At 40.5% G+C, this 25,749-nt stretch overlaps 1 protein-coding gene across 1 annotated transcript in view; it reads right to left on the bottom strand.

Annotated features, from left to right (window-relative positions):
• Window positions 1-23,624, bottom strand: part of LOC117947925 (C-type mannose receptor 2-like) — a 45,003-nt gene extending 21,379 nt beyond the window's left edge. Inside the window, exon 1 of the mRNA XM_034877300.1 lies at window positions 22,925-23,624. Within this exon, the coding sequence (XP_034733191.1) occupies window positions 22,925-23,624 (700 nt within the window). The remainder of the gene's footprint in view (window positions 1-22,924) is intronic.
• Window positions 23,625-25,749: the final 2,125 nt, after the last annotated feature.

Genomic DNA, 25,749 nt, shown 5'->3' on the forward strand with positions numbered 1-25,749 from the left:
GGAAATGAAACATTGTGGAAATAGACTAGATTAGACATGAAAGGGGAGAGAGAGGGTGAATGACATGCAGCAAATGGCGGTGAGGACCAGCCTCTGTATATACAGTAGGTCCACGCTATACCAGGTAAGCTACCTGGCCGCCCTATCTTAATCAGCTTTAGATCTTGATCATTGCATGTAATGGATTATTGTCCAGTTTGAGTTTGCTCTGTGTTTGTGTATTTTGCACTGGCGCTGATGTCGCATGATTGAAGAGTTTACTATTTTTGATGCTATGCAGTAGTTATTTGATATAACTTACAAGTATGTAAAAGTTATCCTGTGGAGCTTACTTTTTTTTTAACAGTGGAAATACTTTTATCACTGGTAGAAATAGAACCTCACACGATCGTGCAACACACTGTACACATAAAAGAAAAATGCCACAATGGTTGTAAAGTACTAGAGTAGACACTTAGTACTAAGTGTAGAATTGGATTAATGATGTAATATCATTTTTTTACTGCAAGTCTAGTAGCCGAATATCTGCTGTGCAATCAAGCATGGCATGGGTGTAAAAAGTGTGTAACTACCTATGTGTTTCTGTGATCCTGCTGCCTTTTCTTACATCTGCTGTGTTCAAAGTCTTGTGAAGTAGAGAGCTCTTATTTTTCACCAAGCATGTTGTCAATTCGCATCTGTCTTGCAGCAACAGCACATTACTGACACTCAAGTTGTGCTTTAAACACATTTTCTGGTGGTTGCTTTTCAGCCACTACAGTAAATCCTGCTAGATAAATTGGATTAAAACAACTTCTAAGTATTTAATATGGAAAAGGCATCATGACTACTCATCACACAGGAAGTATTCTGAAGTTGTCAGTCAGTGATTTCTGTTGACTTTCAATCATCCGTCATGAATAAGAGATTTACTTTCATGGATTTTCACACGAGTGGTCAGCCTTAATTACATGTCTTTTTGATTATAAATCTGAAAACCCTCATTGGATTGGTAAATGTATGACAAATAATCTATATGAAATTTCAACAGCACTATAACCACCATGCACTTGCCCTAGTGTTACCTTGAGGGACCTCTAGTATTTAGTAATAACTACAGAGGTTGTCTGTGATGTTAATCCCGTGGGAATCTGCCACGTCTGAAATTTGTCAAGAAAAAATTCCACCAATGACCTACCATATTTCGCTAAACATAGCTGTTGTGTGATAATGTGTCCCGTGTGAAGCGGCATCTCTGTGATTCAGTGTTCTATTGGCTTCAATTATAAATGAACTTTTTGACACACGCTCAACATCATATGTTAGAGATAATATCAGTAAATTTGACAGAAATGCAGGCTTTGCTTATTCCCTGCGGATGCACAACCCGTTCACACTCCCAACTTGTCAAAAACCGCTGGTGGATGGGTCAAACAACACAGGACTGTCACCCAGGAGCAGGGCTGTAGTACTCGATTCCGGTCTTCTCGGTGTTCTGACACTGTTTTTGCTTTTATATCAAGAAATAACCCAAATTGATTGTCTTGATACTGTCATGCATAAGACCTTTTTTTTCTGTCCTGGACTCGGTCTTGACTTGGACACGAACCTTTTAGGACTCTGTCTTGTCTTGGACTCAAACCTCTTTGGACTCGGCCTTGACTTGGACTCGACTAGTCCTGGTCTTGGACTTGTCTTGGACTCTACAACAGTACACCCCTACCCAGGGGACTAGGCTTTGTGTCCCGTTCTTATCCCGCGTGTCACTGAAATGTTCATTTTACAACCCCACCTACGATCTTTTCCTCCCGTTCTTGTGCCGCATGTCAGTTACTCGTACGCCCCGACCCAGAGTGTCAAAAGAGACCCCAAGAGTCCAAGCGTTTTTAGCAACTCCGAAGGCACGTGACCAAGCGTCTGTATTTTGCGGGAGGGAGAATGAGTTGGAATACGGTGCATGAAACACAGGTGTGGGTGGGCTGTTTCTAAATCACTTAAGGTACCCTGGTAATACTAGTCCAATGCAAACATGGCTTATGAGTGGGTAGCTCACCTGGTGGAGCTTGCACCCCATGTCCAGAGACTCAGTCCTTGCCGCAGCGGCCCTGCAATCCCCCTCTCTCTCCCCCTTCCATGTCTAAGATGTCCTCTCAAATAAAGGCCTAAAATGCAAACAAAAACAGAGTATAGGGCTGATGATAAGTTGACAACCAGTTGGACTGTAAGGGTTCAAAAATGAACCTAGATATACCAAGCTACCAGTCCTGGCCACAGTTTTCATACAGTGAGTCAAGTTAAAGAAAAATGCAGGTCCAGTGGGTACATTTCATTTATTATTTATTTATTTTATCCCTCCAAAAAACCAATTGCATCATTGCTCAGAACGGACAGCTTGCTCAATAATTCATACAATTAGTTTTTCTCCTTAAGCAAGCTCTCTTGTTTCGGTAACCTGCCTCAACCTTCGCACTGGCCCCTGTCTTATTAATCAGCCCCCATCGATTTAGTGTTGGCACTAATTAAAGCCCTGACATGTGCAGTTGATTCCAGGCATCTGTATGTGTCACGAATGCAAAAGCACCCCCTCTCTGCAACTCTCTAACTCACAACCACTGACACCCGCAGAGTAACCTGTTCCTCTAAAGCCAAAGAGAAGTGACAGACTTAGTGTTTTCCAGCAGATCCATTGCCACCTTACGACCACGGCTGAATACTAACAAGCATTAAAACGATGGTTTCTTTTGTGTTGGCGCCTAAAGAAAAACTGTGACTTATTACAACGTATCTTGAATTTATTGTAACTCTGTTGGTTCTATCAGCTATAATCACATGCTAAGATCTTGGAACGGGGACAAAAGTACGGGGCAATGAAAAGGATAAGGTCAGACATCCCTACAGGTTTCACACGAGCTAACAGTTTGCCCTTTTATAAGCAAGTAAAACTGATGAATGGACAGTTTGGGTAACAATTTGACCATTTACCTTTGTTTTTTTCTACTCAACACGTCCAGCTAACCTGGGGCTCTGCTGCGGCCCCAGATTTTAGATGACTTTTGTGAGAACAGCGCTGTTCCAACCATCACAAATGATGGTAAGCGCTGTGAAATCAAACATAGCGTTCCTTTACTGGCACAGATTTTTTTTTATTTCCAGCTTGTTGCTTTGAGCAATTCAGAGTTCAGCAACATTTGATACAAAGCGTGATGACAGTTGTGTGGGTGCTTCCTTATGTTGCCGGGCCACTGTCAATCAAATCTGATCAAAGCCAACTCGCACAGTCTTGATGAAGGAGATCTGCCGAGTTTTTGAGTGTGAAACTCTTAATAATAACTAAGAAGTCATAAGCATATAGAAATACGTAATCCATTGCAGATATCTTTTAGACATACAAAAGGACTCTGCTTTGAATAATAACTTTTTTTCTAACGTGTTTTTCGTTTCTATTAAATACATTTAATAAAACTATGTCTATTCCTTCTCCCTCAATCCAGAATATATTCTTTTGTTTAGTTACAAAGGTTTAACTATGAACACAAGTTGTCAACTAGTTGCAACGTCCCTAATGTCCATGCAATGCTCGTTCGGACAGTAACGTTTTTAACTTAGGATTTGAGGTGAACACAGAGAAACTTTCCCCTTTGGCAGATAAATGCAAAAAAAACTGCACATTCATGCACAACAAAGCTTAAACAGAGTGATTAGAGTTTTTTTGAGTCCAGTAGAAGAACTAATGTCTGTTTAAACTAACCTGCACAAACCGCACATCTGATTATATCTGATACAATATTAGTGTGCTGGGCATGCACGTGCAGGGGTGAACAGGAAGCTGCATATGTACTTTGTCCTTTGTTTGTAGTTGCCATGGAAATATTAGTAGCTTAGTCTCAGAGAATAAGATGGTATGACTCAATCAGTACGAATCAGTCGGCGTAGTGGCACTGTTCTAAGGTGTTCAAAGGTCTCAGTTTGTGGCCGTTGAGACAGAAAAACACAACCCCACAGATACCAAACCAAAACAGGTCAGAAGTGTCTTCAAATGTCTCCGGTTTAGGGGCTCGGAAACGCCAGAGCAGGGGCAAGAAGAGGCGGGAGTGTAGCAAAAAATATTCATTTTTAAACCATAACGTAGCAATGTAAATGTAGCCTTAGACTTCACATCTAAAAACAGCTTGAACGGCTCATTTAGAAGTCTTTGGATCCTTAAATGTTCCAGTTCAAAACACTCAAAGAAATGTCTCGGAGCTTTCAACTACAGATGTAAGTAAATAAGACGGTTGTGAAACTCTTGAGTCACTTCAACTTTTAAAGGCCACAGACAGCAATAAGCGGTAATGCAGTGCACTAATTATCCCACACGCTGTACACAAGAGAAGAAATGTCAAGGCTAAATAGTTGAATCTTTGTTCCTGGGCAGTGGCACCGTGTCTTAAGAATTGTATAGTTTGTAGAGTAAATGTTCCTTGCCATGATAAACACTCAAGACCATTTATTAAGTAGTGTAAACACGCATAACTAGACGTCATGCCCCTGAAATGAATATGTGCTACTTAAAGTAGCAGTGGTGGGTAAACAATTAGCGTATTCAGCCCTTCAATGATGAAGCTTCCCACTACCCCTATTAAGACATGGCATCTTTATAGAGTTTATCCCTGCTGTTTCATGAATTCACAATTACACCTCATTAATGTGTCATTTGCATAATTACAAGGAATGGGGACACCATTCACAGTGGGACTACACACTACCTTGAAGGGGAAAAAAAGGTGCAACACGATGCTGTGTACTGCAGCACCAGAGATAGTTTAATGTTGTATTGTTCATGTTTTTAGGTGGGTTAATTATTAATGAATTTACAGCTCCAAACTGCTCTATGTTGTAGGATTTTTTGTTCCAGCAATACCCAATTGACGGCTGGAATCCACAAAGCTGAAGATACGTTTGTTCACATTTTATTTTCCCGAACATTTTCAGCCGCATTAATTCCCAAAATTTAATTCCGTCTCATCATGGGGATGAAATAGAGTGTGAAAAAGCGATATCTGCAATAAAAGCCATGTGCGAAATTCAGCGAAAGCTTATTTGGCCTGCATAGGTACTTTAACCCACCTTCACTAGGTTATTTGTAAGATAAATGAAACCACAGAAACAGATGACAGGTCTTTAACTCAACTATAAAATGCAATTAACCAGCAAATGAGGCCAGGCAAGCCACTCTGACCATTCGGTATGAGCCACCGCTAGAGGGGAAGGAGGAGAATGGTAATTCACACTCAATCTGCAAACGGCTCTGCTGCTTTTACTGGCTTGATAAATCGCATTTGACATTTTAACTGCTGCTGATTTGAGTATGCAAAGGTATTTAATTCAGAAATTTAATATTTTTTGTCATTGCTTCACTAGCACAAATGACCATACATGAATGGTCTCTTTTCTTGTGGTCTGTTGTTAAAAATAGATCTTTTTTGTGGAATGGTTCTGAAATGCTCCAGTTCACCTAAAATTGTACGCCACAAGAATTTATTTTTTAAGGCTTTGGAACTAGAACTGCTAATGCTCATGTTCTAACAGGACCAAGGTGACAGGTGAGAACAGGTGACAGTGAGCCCCCCCCCAGGCAGAGTTCCCACTTTTATACAGTGGCAGTCAATTATTATTATTAAAGTTTATTTAGATAGGGACGGATACAAAAAGCATAGATAAGCTTAGACATCATTAGTTCATTCCCAACACTCGTCCCTAGAAGGGCTTTTGGTTAAAAATAAAATCACAGATCAACATTATAAAAAATATGAGAGAGATGAAAAAAATGTAATGAAATGAAAAAAGTTTGTTTTTTCCTTGAAGGTGGCTAATGTTGGGATGAATTCATGTGGTCTGGCAGAGAGATCCATAATTTTGGTTCTTTTATTGAAAAGGCAGTTTGGGGCAAATAAAGTTCTGTAGAAAGTGATACTGCAATCGCCTTTCAATGATGCTTGGATGATCAATCTGGTACCACTTTGCTCTCTTGTTAATGTTTTGCTAAGGGGTGGGGGAGCGGCGTTACTTAGGCATTTGAAGACCAATTTAAGAAAATGCATGGAAGATAAAAATTAGCGAAACTTAAAATTTTATATTTGCTTAGACTTTTTCCTGTGATGGTACCTGATTCTCTTCTTGTCCAGGACCGGTTATGAAGACACTCTATGGTCTTAACTGATGACTGGTGAGCTTTGGACCATGTGGTTAAGCCATACGACATGTGTGAGAGAATCATAGAATTTAGAAAAATCCATCACACTCATTGGTCATGAGGTTTTCATCCAATTGAAGTTCATATTTGTTTTGGATGGTGTTACTGTTTGGATTTAGTAGTCTGTTTTATGATGATAATAATAACAAAAATAATTATTATTAATCCAGCAAGGGGAAATTACAATTGTACCCTCTGTTGTCATTACACACATTACACACAGGCCTGAATTACACACGCATGCTCAGAACCTATATATGGACTAAATGGAGAGATTTCAGAGTGTGTGTGGGGGGGGGGGCTGCCCATGAAAAAGCGCCCCGAGCCATTTGGGGTTCAATGCCTTGCTCAAGAGCATGTGGCCAGGTTGGATCAGCGGTAGAGCAGGTGCGCATGTCCTGAAAGGTGTGTGCCTCGACGCAGAGGTGCAGGGTTTAAATCCAACCTGTGATGATTTCCTGCATGTCTTTCCCCTTCTCACCTAACTGTCCTGTCAAAATTAAAATAATCTGGAGTAATCTCCAGCCATCGCCATACTTTCCAGTCCACCACCATACTTTTGGTCCATATGGGGACTTGAACCAGCAACCCTCCGGTTCCCAACCCAACCCAACCCAAGCAGTGCTTCCAAATTACTTTAACATTCCCTTTGGCCTCTGCTAGAACTTGAATGTAATAATTTGATTATGGGTTCTTTAAAGACTTTGTCACGCAGAACTTAAAATGATTTCAAATCAAAGTCCCTTCAGGTGTTGAAAGTTTTCAAGTTATGTTTCTTCCTTTCATTTAATATTATCATTCATCCATGGTATTAGAAATTTTCTCTGGGATTTTTTTTAAAGATTAGTTTTTGGGAGATTTTCTTTTATTAGATAGATGGATAGATGGGGCAAACGACAGCAGACTGGATTCAACACGGGCCGCTGCAGGACTACAACATGGGGCAAGCGCTTTATTGGGTGAGCCGGAGGCCGCACCCTCTGGGAATTGTTTTAATGTCCTTATCAACAGTACTCCCAATAGTGGACATAAGATTATTACAGCAGTCTTTTACTTGGTCGCATTGTTGGAGCTCATCCCAGTTAATCAGTCAGCCTTTTACAAGGAATTTCAAGTTTAAGTAAATTCAGTTTTTGCTTTCCATCATTCGTTGTGTTGGGAATATACTCTGCAACAGCACTGAAAAGCATGCCTACATTTCATCAGGGACAATGTACAGCTGCACCCTCCCTACCCACAACCAACCCACCAGCCCTTAGTGGTTGGATACCTTGCCAAGGCATTTTGTTCGCAGCCATTATACGTCTTTATTAGTATAATCCTGTTGCTCCTGTGCTTTACTCACACTCCATTAGTCTTTATCCAAATCATGTAGTTATAAACAGTCTGTCATTGAAGGCAGGGTAAAGACTCTCCGGACATCAACGACGGATAATTGCTTTAACTTTTCGGCAAACTGTTTAGCGCATCAAGTCTGAAAAGCCTTTGGCAAAGAGACAACGAGCAGCGCTAAGCGCTGAAATGAAAAGCCTCCTTCTGACACTTACGCTGTTTCCATGCGGAAGAAACCTGGCTCTGCTTAGTCCCTGTTTCTCTCCCCCAGTCTGGATACAACAGTGGGCACAGGGGTCCTGAGATTTATGGCAGCAGCTCAACGTAGCTGGTGGGGGAAAGTCTTTAGGGGTTTTCACATCCCTTCATTTGTTTTGCACATTACTGATGTTTCCCTTAATATGCTTCGAGCATCCCCTTGAGAAGCTGAGATGGGGCTGTTCTCAAGTTCAGGCTTCATTTAGTTTTCTCCCTGTTCTTCTCTGGAGATAAAACCTGACATACAGACCTCTCTGGCTCTCCTGAGAAGCTATTAATACAGGAAAGGAAACAGAGGAGAGGAGGTGGCAAGCCCCAGATCCACCTGGCAGACCACGCACTGCCATGTTTATTTGGATCCTACATGGGAAATGGATGAATAGGCAAGCAGTAGCTTGTAGTAAGGTCCCTCATGAGCAGTGGATGTTTTTGCCAAGAAGAGAACTCCCTCACTTAGCATCGTATCTCAAAACATCATTAATATACCTGTGAACTGTTTAGATCACCCCGAAAGGCTTTCTACAAAAATCGTTGATCATCTTTGATGTATGATCTCGATCATGTAAGTGAATCCACAACGCAGTAACAATGGCTGGCTTTTTTCCAGCACATGAAATATTTTCAAAATTTTTAACATACCGAAAAACACACATAGGATTTATTTGCATACACATGCGTACATTTATATGTATTTTGCAGTGAAGATGGCTGACCTCATTCCCTATTTTCTTCTCCTACCAGTTATATGGACATAAAAACTGTTCAGATGAAATTAGTTGTACTTTATTAGTCAGAAATCATGTAATGTGATGTCAAAAGCCCCAAAGTAGCCTTCAAATTATTATAATACAGACAATTTTTGGCAAGCTGTCGTAAGCTTATACTTGAAGGCTGTTCTTTCTTAAAGTGACACATGTTAACATTGAAAATATACTATGCTTCACATTTAAATAATTTTGATTGCGCTCTTCAATGCACTCATGCCTCTGTATTGTTTCTGTTTAGAGTGTGTATAGGTTAGTGTGTATGTATTGTTTGGTGGTTTTGTATGTGTGAGCGCATTGTGAGCAATGTTCCAAAGTAAAATCCCTTGTATGTGTCCTCATACCTGGCAAATAAAGCTGATTCTGATTCTGATTCTGAAAATGCTATCATGTGCTAAGCATGTCTGACCATTATAGGGGCTGGTTTCTGGGACCATGTTAGAGGCAGAGTAGGGACTTCCTAGACCATCCTCACCTAGAAAATGACTTTAAAACCTGATTGTGCAAGAATCTCATATATTTATGTTTTCTGTTAGGCGGCGACCTCATGTGGCTGTTGTTATTATGCCGAGAGCAAACAAGGAAGTGAGGTGACAAAGTATATGACTGCTATATCTGGGGTGCCCTGGTTGTGCATGCGCCCCACGTACTAAACCTCAGTCCTTATTGCAGCAGCCAGGGTTCAGTTCTGACCTTTGCTGCATGTAACACCCCATTTTGGGCATTCTGCACTATCTCCATTCAGCCTCTTTTTTCTTTCTTCTTATGTTAATCAGCTATTTTGTATACATTTATTTTGTATTTATTGTTTATTTCATATTAATGTTAAATATGTGTGTTTCTTTATGCATGCACCCATCATGAATCAGATTCTCTCTTTCACCTCTTTTCCAAAACAAAGCCTCAAATTGTTATTTTCTTTATTTTTATCTTTAAAAAAAATGGGTCAAACAAATGTTAAGGACACTCGGGTGTATGTCCCAAATAAAAAACAACTGTCATATTTTGGAATTAGTTCACATATATAATTTAATGACGTCCGTGACATCCCGTTACGTCTTGATGTTTTACTAACCCTGAGTATTTCTGTTTCCTAAACTGAACACGTCCACTATGTGTTTAAAAGTGTGACTGTTACCTTAAATAGAACTATCACATGGTTTTAATAAAAACTGCCATTGTGGTCACATGTCCCGGTCACATGTTCAAAATGGCCACCATGCGGGCGTATCAAAGCATTAAATTAATACCCTCATTTATGTAATTTTGGGATTCATTGGAAATTCAGTTGTTTAACTATGAGGGTGTGTCTGGATTTTTGGAAATACTTCATCTGCTTCCATGGTGCATGGAGTACTGAAAATGTCTAAAAAAGGTAAAACTCCAGCAACACTTGTCTGCAGAACACCTTTACTGTTAGACCAACATGTTTAGGCTTTGGGCCTTCATTCTGTCCCTGCTGGGGCTATGTTAAATATAAATAATCTCATGCACATTGTTCCTAGTAAAATGAGTTGATAAGTGCACATTTCTTACCATTATTGTGTTATCTTTCTATCGCTTTTTGCTGTGTTGCTGTTGTCATAGTCTCGCTTTGCCAGACCTTCCTCCAAAGCGCGCTGGAGGAAGGTCCGGCTACCCCACACAGCGTTCAGGGATGAAAGGAAACGTGCTCTGGTTTGTTGGCATGTCTTTAAACCAATCACAATCGTTTTGGGTGATGCAAAGCACTGGAGAAAAGCACGGTGGCGCTGCAAAATAGCCTCGGAAGGAACTTGTTTTGGTGGAACATGTGTGCGTTTAAAAGTGGTTTAGTTGTGCAACAGAAAACTCTGATTGGACATTAGCTGTCTGGATTTGCCCTGAAGAGATCTGAGAAAAGGTTAACCATTGTCCTCGTAAATCCACCAGAGTTTAGAATGCCAACACAAAAAAAGCCCAAGGCAATGGACATCCGGCCTAAATGAGTGAAATCCGGCGGATTTTCCAGCGGCAACGCAGCAATCCCGGAAGTGTAACATCAAGCATATAGTGTTGTTGATGCAGTTCTTTCATGTTGACAGTGCCAGGTTATTTCAGTCAGCAAAATCAGTGGTCTCTAATGAGGAGCCTGCTTTTCCGACTTCTGTCTGAAAAAAGGGCCCGTTGTTGCAAATATTATCACAGATTTCAACGTAGAAACCTACCATTGTCACCATTTTGAAGTACATATGCGTCACTCTAAAATGTAAAGCTGCAGGCAGAAACAAAGGTTGTCATGAAGGGAAAGAGTCAACTGGGGATGCGCATGAGATATTCTAGTCTACATTTTGTTTCCAGAGACAGTCTGCATTCGTTGTTGTCATGTATAGCCCATCAGAGAAGAAGAACATAATTGTTAGATTTCCTTAACCAACCCCAGGCAAAATACGCACTTCCATGCAATCTACCTTTGACATCTAGGCATGGATAATACAACAAAACCCAGCCTGAACAGTCTATACTATTCTGCATACCCTGTCTTCACCACTCTGCCAGATAACTTTGCCACGCAGGCCTCAGTCTCCTCTGGCTGGCCTTGCAGTGCCTTCACATAAGGACAATGAAGAGAAGGCGATAAATCTTTATTGAAGCAATTATAGAGCAAATGTTATTTACACCACCTAATTGGGCCTGGGTATCTCTCTGCTCATAGAAATTAAGGCTCGAGGGGAGTTGAAATGGACACCAATTAATTTTTGCTGACAGAATCAGCAAAACAGCAAATGGCAACAAAGGGATGTTCCCCAGGAGGTAGGGACTTTAGAGGGAGGTGAGAATAACTCAACTAATGTAGTCACAACATCACACCATTTCCATATAAATAACTTCCAAAGAAATAAGAAACTCATTTGCCCAGCTGAAAAGAAATCAATTACGCCAACAAACAGGCTGGCGCCATTCGCCCAGACCTTGAAAAGTACGAATGGCCCGGTTATGGTACATTCTAATGCTTTGCTAGGGTTCTGGTAGAATATGCATAATGTGCACTGACGGACAGGGAGGAGTAACGTCAGCTGGTAAATGTCAAGTACACATACAAGACCACACACAGCTTATTAAAAAGCTGTCACTAGGAGAGAAGAAGCTAACAGGATGTACCAGACTTGATGAGGATTTATTACCCACTGCCATCTTTACTAAATGGCATTCTTAGACTCTCAGAGTCTTAAAATAAATCACTGTGTGTGTGTGTGTGTGTGTGTGTGTGTCTGTGCGTGTCTGTGCGTGTCTGTGTGTGTCTGTGTGTGTGTGTGTGTGTGTGTGTGTGATATTGTCCCTTTTGAAAAGTTGTTTTGTTTAGCATAGTTTTTGACAAGGTAAGGAATCACAAAGGGCAGTAAGAGAAGCATCAGTTGTGACGTCTGTGTCACTGTACAGTAAATAAAATGATCAAGAGTAATTATGGACAGCGTGGATTGTCCTTTGCCAAACTTCGGCTTCATTTGAGAGCTGTCAATATTAATAAAAAAGTATATTGTCGCCACTTCACTACACAGCAGACACAGTCAGTTCCAGCAATGAGGGTCGCCACAGGAAGAAGGCGTACCCTGAATAATTTACCGGGCCCAGAGCTGAAAAGGGACCCTGTGGTTTAGATATTTATTGTTTAAGAGCTCTTGAGTTGTTGTCATGGGGCCTGAATTTCAATCACCCCGCTGGCAATTAAAATAAGCTCTTTCTTCGACACACAGCAGTTTGTTCGTGTTACTGTTCATAAAATAAGCTGTCTCAAAATGTGAATAACATCCCTGTGAGACAAAAGGTGAGATCTCACCATATTTTGCTCCATAAAAAGACTGATGAATAGACTACTGGAAACAGGGCGGTCGTCTGACATTGGAGTATAATACAAGCACACCCCACTAAATTAAGGGCTGAAACGCCCCCCTCTGAGACCTGGTCTGGGTTGACGACGTGTCCCTCAGGGCCGTACCTTCACTTGTATAGCAAGCTCCAAGGGACTATTTTAACAAACATAGCATAACAAGGACCTGACAAAGATTTCTACAATTTGGAAAACTGTGTAAAATCATAACTACAACTGCTATATGCTACACTCCTTCTCTACAGTGTGAACCGCAACACTAAAAGGTGCCATGGCATGAATATTCCCCTTTATGAGTTTTTTTTTAACATTAATATGTCTATGTCTATAATATTCTAGTGGTTAGAAATGGTGATATGTGTAAACCGAGCCCTGGGTATCCTGCTCTGCCTTTAAGAAAATGAAAGCTCAGATGAGCCCATTTGGAATCTCGCTCCTTATGAGGTCATAACGGGCATCGTTTAGAAGTAGCAGTAAATGACTCTTTGAAGCTGGTGGCTGGCTGCAACCATCAGGAAGTGTTTTCTCTCAAAACTATATTCTCCTTCCCACCAGTTCTCAAAATTGTCAGTCCAATCTTGGATAATGTGAGAACTTCAACATCATCGGACTTCAGCATCATCGGACTTCAACATCATCGGACATCAACATCATCGGACTTCAACATCATCGGACTTCAACATCATCGGACTTCAACATCATGGGTTCCAGTACCTGCAGAGGCCTGCTGAAAACGGACAACTTTGTTCTACTTTGTCTGCGTCAAAGTAAGAAGATGACTTCTGCTTCTTAAAGGCTCTCTTTTGGTATTTTCATGTTGATTCATTCTTGTCTGCTCTTTGTGCATAATGTGGTGTAACTCTGCATTGTGTGAATTCACACAATGGTTGTTGTCATGCTGTTGTTTGCCGTGCACACGATGCACTGTTGCACATGTGTTTTGGATGTTTCTCTTTATTTGTGTGTCTTTGCGAGCGACATGCGTCTTTACATGATGCCGCTGGTGATGCGGTTTTTAAGGTATTTGTGCTGCCTCTCACACATTACACTGTTGCAAATGTGTTTTGTACGGTGCTGTTTGTTTGTTTTTGGATTTGCAATCTGCGTGCGGCCTTTAGGCAACGCTGTCGGCCATGTTGTTTCTTGTGTGCCACCATGCACGTAGAGCCCTGTTATAGTTGAGTTGTATGTGCAACAGTCTCGGCCCTCACATGCAAATCATATACCCTCCCTACAGATTTGCTCTAGCACTCAGCATGTGTGTGTGTTTGTGTGTGTTTGTGTGTGTGTGTGTTGGAGTAGGATCACGAAACAATGAGCAGTGAAATCTCTCTCTCACTCTCTCAATTTTCATGTTGCTTTATTGGCATGAAAAAAAATGCATCTGTGTTGCCAAAGCCTGAGAACAAACATGCACATAAACAACAACAATGAGTAAATACGTCTGATATAATAATACAAGTTAACAGGATACTTTATCATATAATTGTAGATACTAAACAAATAATGTGCATGTCCCTCAAAGGGTACTTTGAAACAGTAAATAAAAAAAACTGAAAATAAAAATGATAACATGTAAAATTCTCTATTGGTTTTGCCTTGTATTGTGGTAGGAGAAGACATATTTAGCTGTTAGCCATGCCATGCTTCTCTCTCTCTCTCTCTCTCTCTCTCTCTCTCTCTCTCTCTCTCTCTCTCTCTCTCTCTCTCTGATAGTACAACCGTGTAATTTATATACCTCTGGCCCTGCAATTTTAGAGACTCCCACAAAACTCAGATCATAACACTTACTCTGATTCCAACACATGAACGGGTCTTCTATGATATTGTATCGTGTACACAGTTTAGTCGTGTGGCAGTAACGACTATTTTAAGGCACCACACAAATTAAGAACAGAAAAAAGAGGAGGTTTAGGTGAAATCACGGCCTCTCCCGGTGCACAAACGCCTGTTTCCTGCATAGAAGTCTAACTTACCCCAGGACATGGACTTTACTTCCCTGCTTTTGGTGCATCCAGTAAAAATGCACAGAAGAGGCATTACTTTTCATAGCTACATGATTAACATAAGACAAGAATAGCCTGAGATTTACGTTGATTAATCGGCAGAAGTATAATAATATACTAATTTGTATGTTTTCCTTAGTCCATAATCACCTGATGATAATATAACTATTGTGTCATGATCCTCTTAGAATGAGCCGTTTATATCTACATAGAGTCATGTTGCTCCAACATGTTTCTCCAGTCGGTCAGAATGGAACACTGCAAGATATCGCCATTCACGTTTTACACTAGATGTCACCAAATCTCACTGATTCTTCAGAGCATTATAGGAATGAGGGAACTAAAAACTGAACAATTAAGCTATTTTTCAATTGCTCATTTTGGTCTACGTTCAATTCAAATTAGCCTATAGAGCCCACAATTACTGTGATTTAACTTTTTTTTTGCTGTTAAAATTGCTCCATCGAGAAGTGGTGTTAAAAAGACAAAGAGAGAAAGTGGCAAAGTATACTGAAAATCAACAGCATGATAAGCCAGAAGTGGTGGAAACGGGACAGATCGGAGAGTTGCAGAGACCAAGACGTTTTTACCAACAGGTTTATTTCCTGAAACTGTTAATGAGAATTTCTGAGTCCCCAGACCGTTGAGAAAGAGTGCTGAGTCAGTCGGCAGTGCAGCTGTGACGCTGAACATAAGGATATGTATATATATACTTCATCCTCCAAATAAATTAAAGATATCATTCACACCAATACAAACGCATTTTCGTGGTAAGTGTTAAAATGACTTTTTCATCAGTTTTTATTGGATGCCAGTAAGGATTTTGCACATTCAATAACTTTAAATTGAAGTAGCTTTGTGTCAGCTGTTTAAAAGATAGTGTTGGAATTCAATCTGCTGAACAAACTGGGAGCAGTCTTCATTTGGAGTAGAAATGAGTGGGGCACCAGTGGGAAAATGCAATATTGTCTGCTCTTCCCTCACTGGACAAGGTCAATTAGAGAAGGACATGGATTGGCAATCAAACCTGACACCAAAGATTGACTATAGTGATTATAACCATGCAGATGGGGGGCTTTAAAGGTTATTAATGATGATTTATGGAATTAATTAAAGAAGTAAGATAGGATTCCGTGCTTTAAATACATTATATAAGTCTGGCTGAGGGAACATTTACCACTGGCGGGAACTCCAGTTATAAATGCAATATGTTCCATGACTGGATGGTTTGTCATTTGGACTGTGGTGGAGTTATGATTATGATTGCAGAGAGGGAAGATGGATTAGCTGAAGAGACGCAACATAAATATCAAATATGAGATTCCTTGGATTGATTCCGTATACATTTGTCCCAGCATTATGCATGCATCGCATATGACACATGCATTGTCTATTAATAAAAATACTTCATATTGGGCTACATTAGATGGCAAAATGTGTTATGTCTCCATCTTTGCTAAGGTGTCTTTGTGCTTCTTTGGGATTGTTAGTGAGTTTGGGTTTTCATGATGAATTTTATTGCTAATGTCAAATACTTGGCACTTTTTTTTGTGCAACTCTCTAAATATGTAGCCCTTGAGGGGAAAGATATATAAATATTGCGGAAAAGAAAAGTTTTCAATACACTGGTTGGATATATTTTACACCAATGTACTCAAAACAAAAAAGCTTCAGAAGACATATGTTGCATTGTTGTTGCATTGTTTTCCAACTAATGAAGAAAGATGTGCTTCCAAGCTCACATCAAGTAAAGTTGCAACACATACATGTTTTATTTGAAAATCTTGTATGTTATAACCTTAAAGAAAAGTCCTTTTTTTTACCCAGTGGCCGTTTCAGACTATGAGACAGCTCTTCCAGGTTGTTAATCATTCCCCGTGCACAGTCAAAGCTGACATGATCATTTGATGCATTACTGTGTAATGCTGCAGTAATTAATTTTTCCTTTAACAAGGCAGGCAAGCGAAGCCAGGCTGCCCTCTTTTTCTACCATGTCTCAGTCGTTTATTTCTTCATTTTCTCTCAACTTACTGTAGGAACAATCTCCGTCGTACTGGAGCATGAGGAAATGGGACCGGGGGAGTGGTGCTCTTTGCTAGGGTGTCTAATCGGGGTTTTAGCACGCTGACCAATATATCTAATATCGATGATTGTTGATTTTTATGTAGTTTACATGTAGTCAGGGAAGCTTGACTTGGCACAAATATTCTTTGTCTGTGCTGAACGTCTCTGTTTTCAAACGTACACCCACATGTGCGAGCAGCAGAGTCAAAAGAAGGTCTCCTATTGCTGTCCACTGGCAAAGTTGAGGGTTAAAGGCCCTTGCTTAAAGGCACCTGATCGTTATTTGTTGACATAGGTCAGAGTGAGTCATTCACTTTCCATGCAGAGGTTTTTTTCGGCCAATCGGGGGATTTGAACCAGATGGCCTTGACGTGTTACCTCTGCGCTAAATTGTGTTTCTTGCTGCAGATCTTTGGTGGTTATCAAAGTCAGAGCTAGACTGGTGTTAGGTTTTGGTTTTTTAGTTTTATTTATTCAGGGAAGAGAGAACACCCTCACATTTGCACAGCTACACTTAATACTAGTGCAACCACAGTCCAATCTGCCGGCCATAGAGCACATCCACTGGAGCAGGAGGGGTTAAGGGCCTTGCTCCCTGGTAATGAGGGAGGGACAAGTGCTTACCCCACCCAGATTTCATCCTGTCGGCCTGGTGATGGAACCAACAACCTCCTTGTCACAAGCTTGCTTCTCTAAGCTTTGGGCCACCACCACCCAGGTCAAAACATAAGATAAGGACACTGATATGTGCAATGTGCTTGCAACAGTTGATTGCCAGATTTCAGTGAAATCTTACTACCTTAACCATTTTAATTTGATACCCTTTACATATTCTAACTCACGTCTGTCCAGTAGCAAAGCAGTTTTTTTTTTTTTCTGGACACAGCAGTCACATAGAAGTAGACGACTCATTCAATTTCTGAGTAGACAGTGTTAAAGGTGAGGTAAAATTGTGAAAAGCCAGGTTTTAGCCAAAGAATAACACAACTTCTCAGCCCACTCCACCCACGAGGGAGAATGAATGTGTGTGCATGTTCTAGTTCCTTGATAAAAAGTTACAGTACTTACAAAAAATAAATGTGAGAAGAAATGTAAACTAGGACTCCCAAGGTGCTCTTCAATAAAAAGCATCCGATCGCCAAAGTTGAAATGCTGTTGCACGTATCACGGTTAGGATTTGGTGTATTTAATTTTCTCAATTAACTGTTTATTAAATCTTTAGCCATGTTACCTGCATGCCTCTATGAATGGAAATGGTAGTCTGCCGGTCTGTAAATATCTCAGCAACCGTTTGATGGATTGCCATTCAATGTGGAACACCGTCCCATGAGGACACAGCCTACTGCCTTTGGGGATCCTCTGACTTAACCTCTAGTTCCACCATAAACTGGATTTTTGTGGTCTTGAGTGAAATATCTCAACAACTGCATGGAAGATTACCATAAAATGTACTACATACAGTACATTCAAGTTCCTCTCAGGATGAATGGTAACAACGCTGGTGATCCCTTCACTTTTCCTCTAGTGCCACCACAAGGTCAAAATATTACTTTCTCCAGTTTTTAACAATTTACTGCATATGTATGTGCAATACAATGTGCTTATTTTGAAATCTCCAGAAATCTCGTAGTGACACAGGGACCCTTGATCAAACCTTACAGATACTGCTAATAAGTTCATAACATAAAAACCAGAGGAGAGTCGGGTGATTTGAAAATCTGACTGCGGAGATTATGCATCACCAAGCATGCCTCAGGTGCTTGTTTGGGAGTTGGGGTGGACTGATACAGTTGATAAAATGGAAGCGTATCTGTTTCATGAGATGATTAATTTTATGGTGGGTTCCCAAATGCGGCAACAAAGAGTTCCACATTTTATACAGCTCTGATTGGTGCCTGTAGCTGGCCCCCTCTCAGTAACAATGGCAGCTAAGGAAAACACAGTATCAGCAGTCAGTTTGGTACCCGCCATTTCAACCTCACTAATATATACAGTGTATATATACTGCCGGTCAAAAGCTTGGGGTCACTTAGAAATTTCCATTGGACCCCATTATAGACGGAATATCGGCTGAGACCAGTTGCATTGTTTGTTTTTAAATCAAGGCAGCAGTTTTCAGATTACATTATGTGCTTACATATTTGCAAAAAGGGTTCTCCAATGTAGCAATGAATGGTTGCTGATAATGGGCAATGTAGATATTGCATTAAAGATCAACCACCCACTCAGATTATCAGGTATTCTGTCTGTAATGGAGTGGTATGGAAATTTGTAAGTGACCAAAACATGGACCGATATATATATATATATATATATATATATATATATATATATATATAAACACACTAGGTGAAGTATATTATCATTACCATGGAGACTCTAGTGTTTCTGTGTTAAGGAGTACCGAGGAGATCATAACACCTCATTAAAAGAAAACTTTGAAATGGAAATTAACAATAGGGAAAGTTACGTTTGGAGCCTCCCACTTGGCAAGTCTGATGGGAGTTTCCAAATCGGCTACTTGGAGGAACAGGAGCACCTGGAGGAAACTGTAACACAAACAAGGCTTTGCTAGGAAGTAGAGTTTAACACTGAGCAACATCTACTGTGTTACTGTTTCATTAACATACGAAGGCCAATAGCAACAAGGGAAGTCAAACCAGCAGAGAACATCTGGGAGGTTGTTTTTAGATTTCGACAATGACTATGAAACTCAAAAAAGACCAAAAGAAGACTGAGAAAAGAGAGAAAGGGACATGTATAAGTGGAAGTAGAGGAGGTGAGGCCATCAAAAAGCACATTCTACATGGTTCAGGAGACTAATTATACAAGAAGGCCAAGCTAAGTTGACCACTTCAGAGAGTTTGCAGGCTACACAGGGACCAAGCGACATGGATACCCCATTCAAAGGAGGGAAACAGCTTCTCATGCATGCCTTATTACCCCGAAGACCTACGTCTGTGGCAGATAAGTCACCTACTCCTTCTAGCCTTGCTCCTCAGTGGACACAGATCCTGTAATGATACATTTTACTTCTGGCGATTTCCAGTTTGATGGGTAGAAATGTGAAAACAAAAAAAGGAAAACTGTGCAATATGGGACATCATCTCTGACCCCCATCAAAGAGATCTCTCTTCACATCGTGTCGTGAGGCGAAACAGTGCCAACCCCTCATTTTCCTGCGGTCCATCTCTAATGGGATTTTGGTTTTATATTAAGTCCACCTTCCCCTCCCCAGCCTCCCTTTGTCCTGACACTGTGGTGTGAGTGATTTGAATTTAAAAAGTGGCTAAATCCACAGAGCAGGCTTCAAATAGGATTGTGTGCGCCTTTCACTGTTAAACAGGGCCTTCCAGGTAAGCCTGTCCTGTAAAGTGACAGAAAAGGTGAGGAGTGCAGTTATGTAGGGCATCACTTACACACAGAGGAAGCTCTCATTGATCGCCTCGTACAAATCCGATTGTTCAGTCCCAGAATTTCTGACTGCCAGTCTTCATCAAAAGGCACCAGCTGAAAGTCACTGGAGTATTCCATGAAAAGTCAAAGCACTGTGTTTTTGTACATCTTTTTCAATATTTACAATAATGAAGAGGGGTGTGATTCTGTTAAATACATGATTCAAGGTCAGGTACGGAGAAGCATCAGTTACACTGAGCGTTCAACTCCTTTAGATTTACCGTCCATCATATGAAGTGCTGCGGCTATATTAATACTGCATGATAGCTTGCATGATATAACAGCATTTTTAAAGCTTAATGTGATGTTCTGAAATAATTCCATATGATACTAGACTATAAATCTACATTATAGTGTTCAGCACATCATTTTCACCATATTTGCCATCTTAGTTTAGTTTGTTAGCATGGTCAGAGACAAAGAATATTTCTTAAAAATACAACTTAAAATGTGTATGAAATTACTCAAGTATTTTTAGATTTGAATTTTTTACTGTATCATCCTCTGCTGTAAAGGTAGTGTTTTGTGTGTTTTGTACTTAGTTACATGTAAAACGGCAGATATTGGAAATACTGTAACATTTGCTAATTAGCCCAAACAACAATCTAGCTGAGGTCGATGGGAATGTTATAAACACATAGAAAGTGTAACCACATGGTGGAGCTAGATGAAAGTAAACAAAAAGGTCATTACAATTCATCCTGAAGGGCCCTCGATCAGGTGTACAGAGTCCCATGGCAAACCATCCAATGGTTGTCAAGACGTCTCAATCAAAATCAAGTGTCACCAACGACCTCACGGTGGCACAAGGTGGAAACGTCAGGGGATCACTAAAGTTATTAGGATTGATCATTTATAAATTTAATTTATACTCTTTCTCGATCCCCTATGGGGAAATCTCAGCCACCCCCATCTTCTAGGAATTACAACTGTCTAGACAAGATTTTGTATCACTCCTTCTAATAGATGTTAAGATATATCCCAGAATGAGTGAACATCTTGACTTGATATGGCAGTAAAGGAAAAGTGAGAAGAGCATATTTTAGTTGAGATATTTTAGTCTGGACCAAAAACATCTCAGTGGTGGACAGACGGACCCATTACAACAACTGCCCAATGCTATATTTAATTTAATTTCAAAATGAAAATAAATATGTAAAGCTGTTGCTCAGTTCTCTTCTTTTTCCTCTTAAATAAGTGAAATATAACATTCAACCACGACCAAGATAAAATGTCTGTCACTGATTTATTGGCATGCATCTGTCAGTGTATGCTTTCAGTCTTAATCTGGTTGACATGTTCAGTGTCATAGCTAATTACAGAAGTAATACATTGGTCTATTAGTAACTGCCGCAACAGCCTTAGAGTCATTTCTACCATAACTAGTTGGGACATTTGCATGCACAACGCCATGGCAAAGGCAAGAATGTTTACTGTTTTCCAAGGAAATTGTACTTTTTTGAGCTATATACTGTAATTATTCAAGCCTCTGTTATGATCTGGTCAACATAATATTGGCATTACCATCTGTCTATGGAAGATTCCTTTCCTTACCTTGATCAGATGGTTTAGGATTAATTTATTGGTGGTGAGGTGATACGTAGAGATGTGCAGTTCCCCCTTTTTGGTTTTGTCACAGATCTCCCATAAGATATCCCAAAGCAATCCCCAAATAATCAAATTCCGCCCATTGGACACATGCCTCAAGGCACACAATTCTTTGGAAAAATAGTCCAGTATTTTAAAAACAATATATACATTTTTGAGAGTTCTGTATTTTGTGATTTGCAGCCAATGCAAAAAGTAGTGTGCTTAACGTGTACCATAGCCTTGGAGTGAAAACAAAGCATTATTTGAGGCTTAAGGTCCACTCACTTACTTTTTTCTGGCAAGGACTTTGACAGGATGCAGATTAAACACCAAAAGGGAGGGGGCCTCGGGTAAGACCAAGGACTAGGTGGTGGGACTATATCTCCAACCTGGCCTGGGAACGCCTCGGGATCCCCAAGTTGGAGCTGGTTAATGTGGCTCGGCAAAGGGAAGTTTGGGGTCCCCTGCTGGGGCTGCTGCCCCCGCGACCCGATACCGGATAAGCGGATGAAGATGGATGGATGGATGGACAGATATCATCAACCAATATTCAGTAGAAGAAAACGTCTGTAAAAGTTTGAGAAAACCCCATGGGCTAATGAGATGAAAGTTTTGAGAGAAGTTGGATGTTGAGTCAAGTGTTGTTGTTGTTTTTATGTCAGATTTGATCATTTTGACACGTTTTGTTTCTATAAGCCACTTCTATATTCTATTCCAAATTACAAATATTTTCTCAGCAATGAAAGAACATTCAGTTACTTTCAATGAAACTGTTGGTATAACAATTCCGAAAAGTATCTTAAAAGACACAACTCCCTGCTTACGGTCAACCACTAATGTTTATTGCAGTCAAATAAAAGATATTATGCAGAGGAATTTTGGTTAAGACAGAAAATATGACTCAAACTGTAATTTCAAATGTCACCTCCGTGGCAGAATTCTTTATTTGTAATACATTTTTTATTTGTAAGATAGATTTTAACAACAGACAGCATGCTGTACCTGTGCTTGAGCTGTTTTAAATCTATAACTCTAAATTATATGTAAACACAAATGCTACATCTAATCCTCTTTAAACACAAGCACAAAACCAGAGATGGCTAAAATAGTGCCTAATAAAACATGCATCTACATACAGTATACAGGATCTGAACCATGCGTACTCTATATTTCTAAGTTAATTTCTCAAATTTGTGAATACAAATGTTATAACTACTCCAAGCACACATCCACAAGCACAAATCCAGAAAATATCTCAAATAATGACTAATAAAACACTTATCTACATATATAGGATCTGAACTATATGAACTTTATAATTCTACACAAAGAAAATTCCTTCTCTCCAAACAGTCCCTGTGAGGCAAAATCTCCCCGGTCTGTGACATTGTCCCACAGTTCCTCCTGGGTGCAGGGCAGGCAGGCGGGGGGTGCAGCAGAGGCTTCTCGTTCACCCACAGCCACTCTCCTGCCAGGAAACGTAGACCTACCCATACCTCTGGTGTCTGGGCATCCAGGATCGCTCTTCTGGCATCTGAGTTGTCGCCTCCAAAGTCCATGTCTGGAAGATCGTAGGTTTGACCTGAGGATGGGTCGTTTGAATTGGAATCGAGATTCCTGCAGTGTTCCAGAGCCTGCTCCCATGTCTTGTTCTCTTTCACCAAGATTAGATTATCATAACACACAAATGCACGTTGGTCACCGCAGAATTCATCATGCCAAGATGAACCTCCCGTAGTACCACAATCCTCTTTTCCCTGGTAGTTATCAGGCTGATTGTTGATGGTACTCCACTTTCTATAGCTGCTTGGATCTCCATCAGACCAATCCCAGTCATTTTGATTACTTTGGTCTCTATATAGACCAATCCAACAGAGATCCTGATCACTGCAAATACTCTGTAGTGCATCAAAGTCTTTCTGATTTCTAAAAGTGGCCAGGTCAATACGTTGCTTCCTGCAGTACTTTTGGGCCGAAGTCCAGTTCTTCTCGAGCGAGACATAAACATACCTTCTTTGACGCACGAGCAGAGGAAGGCAGAAGATGAAGTTAAGGATGACAATGAAGAGACAGGTGGAGCAGCACTTCATCAACATGATTCCTCGGAGCTGACATGACTTTGCGTCAACTTTCAGCATTCAAAGCTCCTTACTCTATTTCCCTTGTTAAATATCTCAATTTAGAAGCGTTTAACTCACTTGGACAACCCTACCATCCCTCCCCTGACGGTCCCTGTAAGTCAAACTGACCAATTGTATTGCCCACATAATTATGGGATGGCATCAGAACACACACAACAAACAGGCACACCCAGTGACGGACTTATTTAATTTAACTATTTTATCAGATTATTAATGCCAATGCATTTCTTTATACTTTGCATTTCTAAACATAATGAAGATCAATTTTAAAATGTATTTTTTGCTTTATAAACAGGCAAAGTGCACATTGAAATACTTTGCTGTTTTAAGGCAAAATGTTTGTTTTTCATCCATCTGTGGTTCATCATCCATAGGCACCCATTATAAAGTCTCTATTGGAGTTGAATGTTTGAATCACTGTCAACCAATGACTATATATTTCAAGTTAAGTAAGTTGTATTTACTGTAAACAAATGACCAATTTGCCTCAAGGGGCTTTAGAATCTGCACAGCATGTAACACCCTCTGTCCTATTGACCCTTACTTTGGATGATGAAAAAAAGAAAGAGCCACAGGATGAACAGACATGCAGTGGAATAGAAATTCAAATTGTTCTTATATTAATGATGAGTAGAGCAGTCGACTAAACTAAAGTTGCCTCTAAAATGTAGAATTACACTATGAGTAAATGTAATTTGCACTATACTTTAAAGTAAAGTTCCTAAAACATGTTCCACAATTCTCACACCTTTCTTCTATTTGTTTAAGTAAATCAGAGAACCAGGCACAGGATCCTTTCATTCAAATACCTATTGCATTATTATGTAAACTGTGAGTCACCTTCGACATTGTCAAGGTTAAACAGGGCAGTGGAGAGAAGTGACTTGCTTTAGTTGGATTAATGTGCATGGTGTTTGCAGCTAAGGTCCGTAACAGTGCCAGTTTAATCCATTTCAAACACAGGGGCCAGACAGTGTTTTAGGGGCGGAAGTGAAATTAATTCTAATATGATGTGCTCATCTCAGCAGTGACGATAACAAGGTTTTCTTACAAATATACTGTTTGTATATGTAGTTTCTTAGCATTCATTGGGAAAGTGTCATGCATCCTCAGCCCTGTTTCCTCAGCCTTATGTTCCCTCAGCCCTATGTGCCCTGAACCCTATGTTTCCTCAGCCCTACATTCCTCAGCCCTACGTTTCCTCAGCCCTACATTCCTCAGCCCTACGTTTCCTCAGCCCTACATTCCTCAGCCCTATGTTTCCTCAGCCCTACATTCCTCAGCCCTACGTTTCCTCAGCCCTATGTTTCCTCAGCCCTATGTTTCCTCAGCCTCATGTTTCCTCAGCCTTGTTTCCTCAACCCTGTTTCCTCAGCCCTGTTTCCTCAGCCCTGTTTCCTTAGCCTTATGTTCCCTCAGCCCTATGTGTTCTGAGCCCTATGTTTCCTCAGTCCTACGTTTCCTCAGCCCTACATTCCTCAGCCCTATGTTTCCTCAGCTTCATGTTTCCTCAGCCCTATGTTTCCTCAACTCCATGTTTCCTCAGCCTTGTTTCCTCAGCCCTATGTTTCCTCAGCCTCATGTTTCCTCAACCCTATGTTTCCTCAGCCCTATGTTTCCTCAGCCTTGTTTCCTCAGCCCTGTTTTCTCAGCCTCATGTTCCCTCACACCTATGTTCCCTCACCCCTGTGTTTCCTCATCCCGGGTTCCTCAGGCCTGTGTTCCCTCATCCCTATGTTTCCTCAACTCTGTTTCCTCAACCCTATTTTCCCTCAACCTTATGTTCCCTCAACCCCTATGTGCCCTGAGCCCTATATGTTTCCTCTACCCTATGTGCCCTGAGCCCTAACCCTAACCTCTAAACAAATATCATCAGTATAGCTGCAGCAGTGAATACAAGGTCCTTTGTCCAAAACTTAAATACAATCAGGGCTGAGGTATGTGGGCTGAGGGAACATGGGGCCCAATTTTGATGCAGGGAAAATGTCGTAGAAATGAGGGAACATAGGGCTGAGGGAACATAATTATCACCCCCATACATCAACATGCATCACTACAAAACAAATTATCGGATACAGAT

Source organism: Etheostoma cragini, chromosome 1 (genome assembly GCF_013103735.1).
Source record: "Etheostoma cragini isolate CJK2018 chromosome 1, CSU_Ecrag_1.0, whole genome shotgun sequence".
Taxonomy (NCBI): domain Eukaryota; kingdom Metazoa; phylum Chordata; class Actinopteri; order Perciformes; family Percidae; genus Etheostoma; species Etheostoma cragini.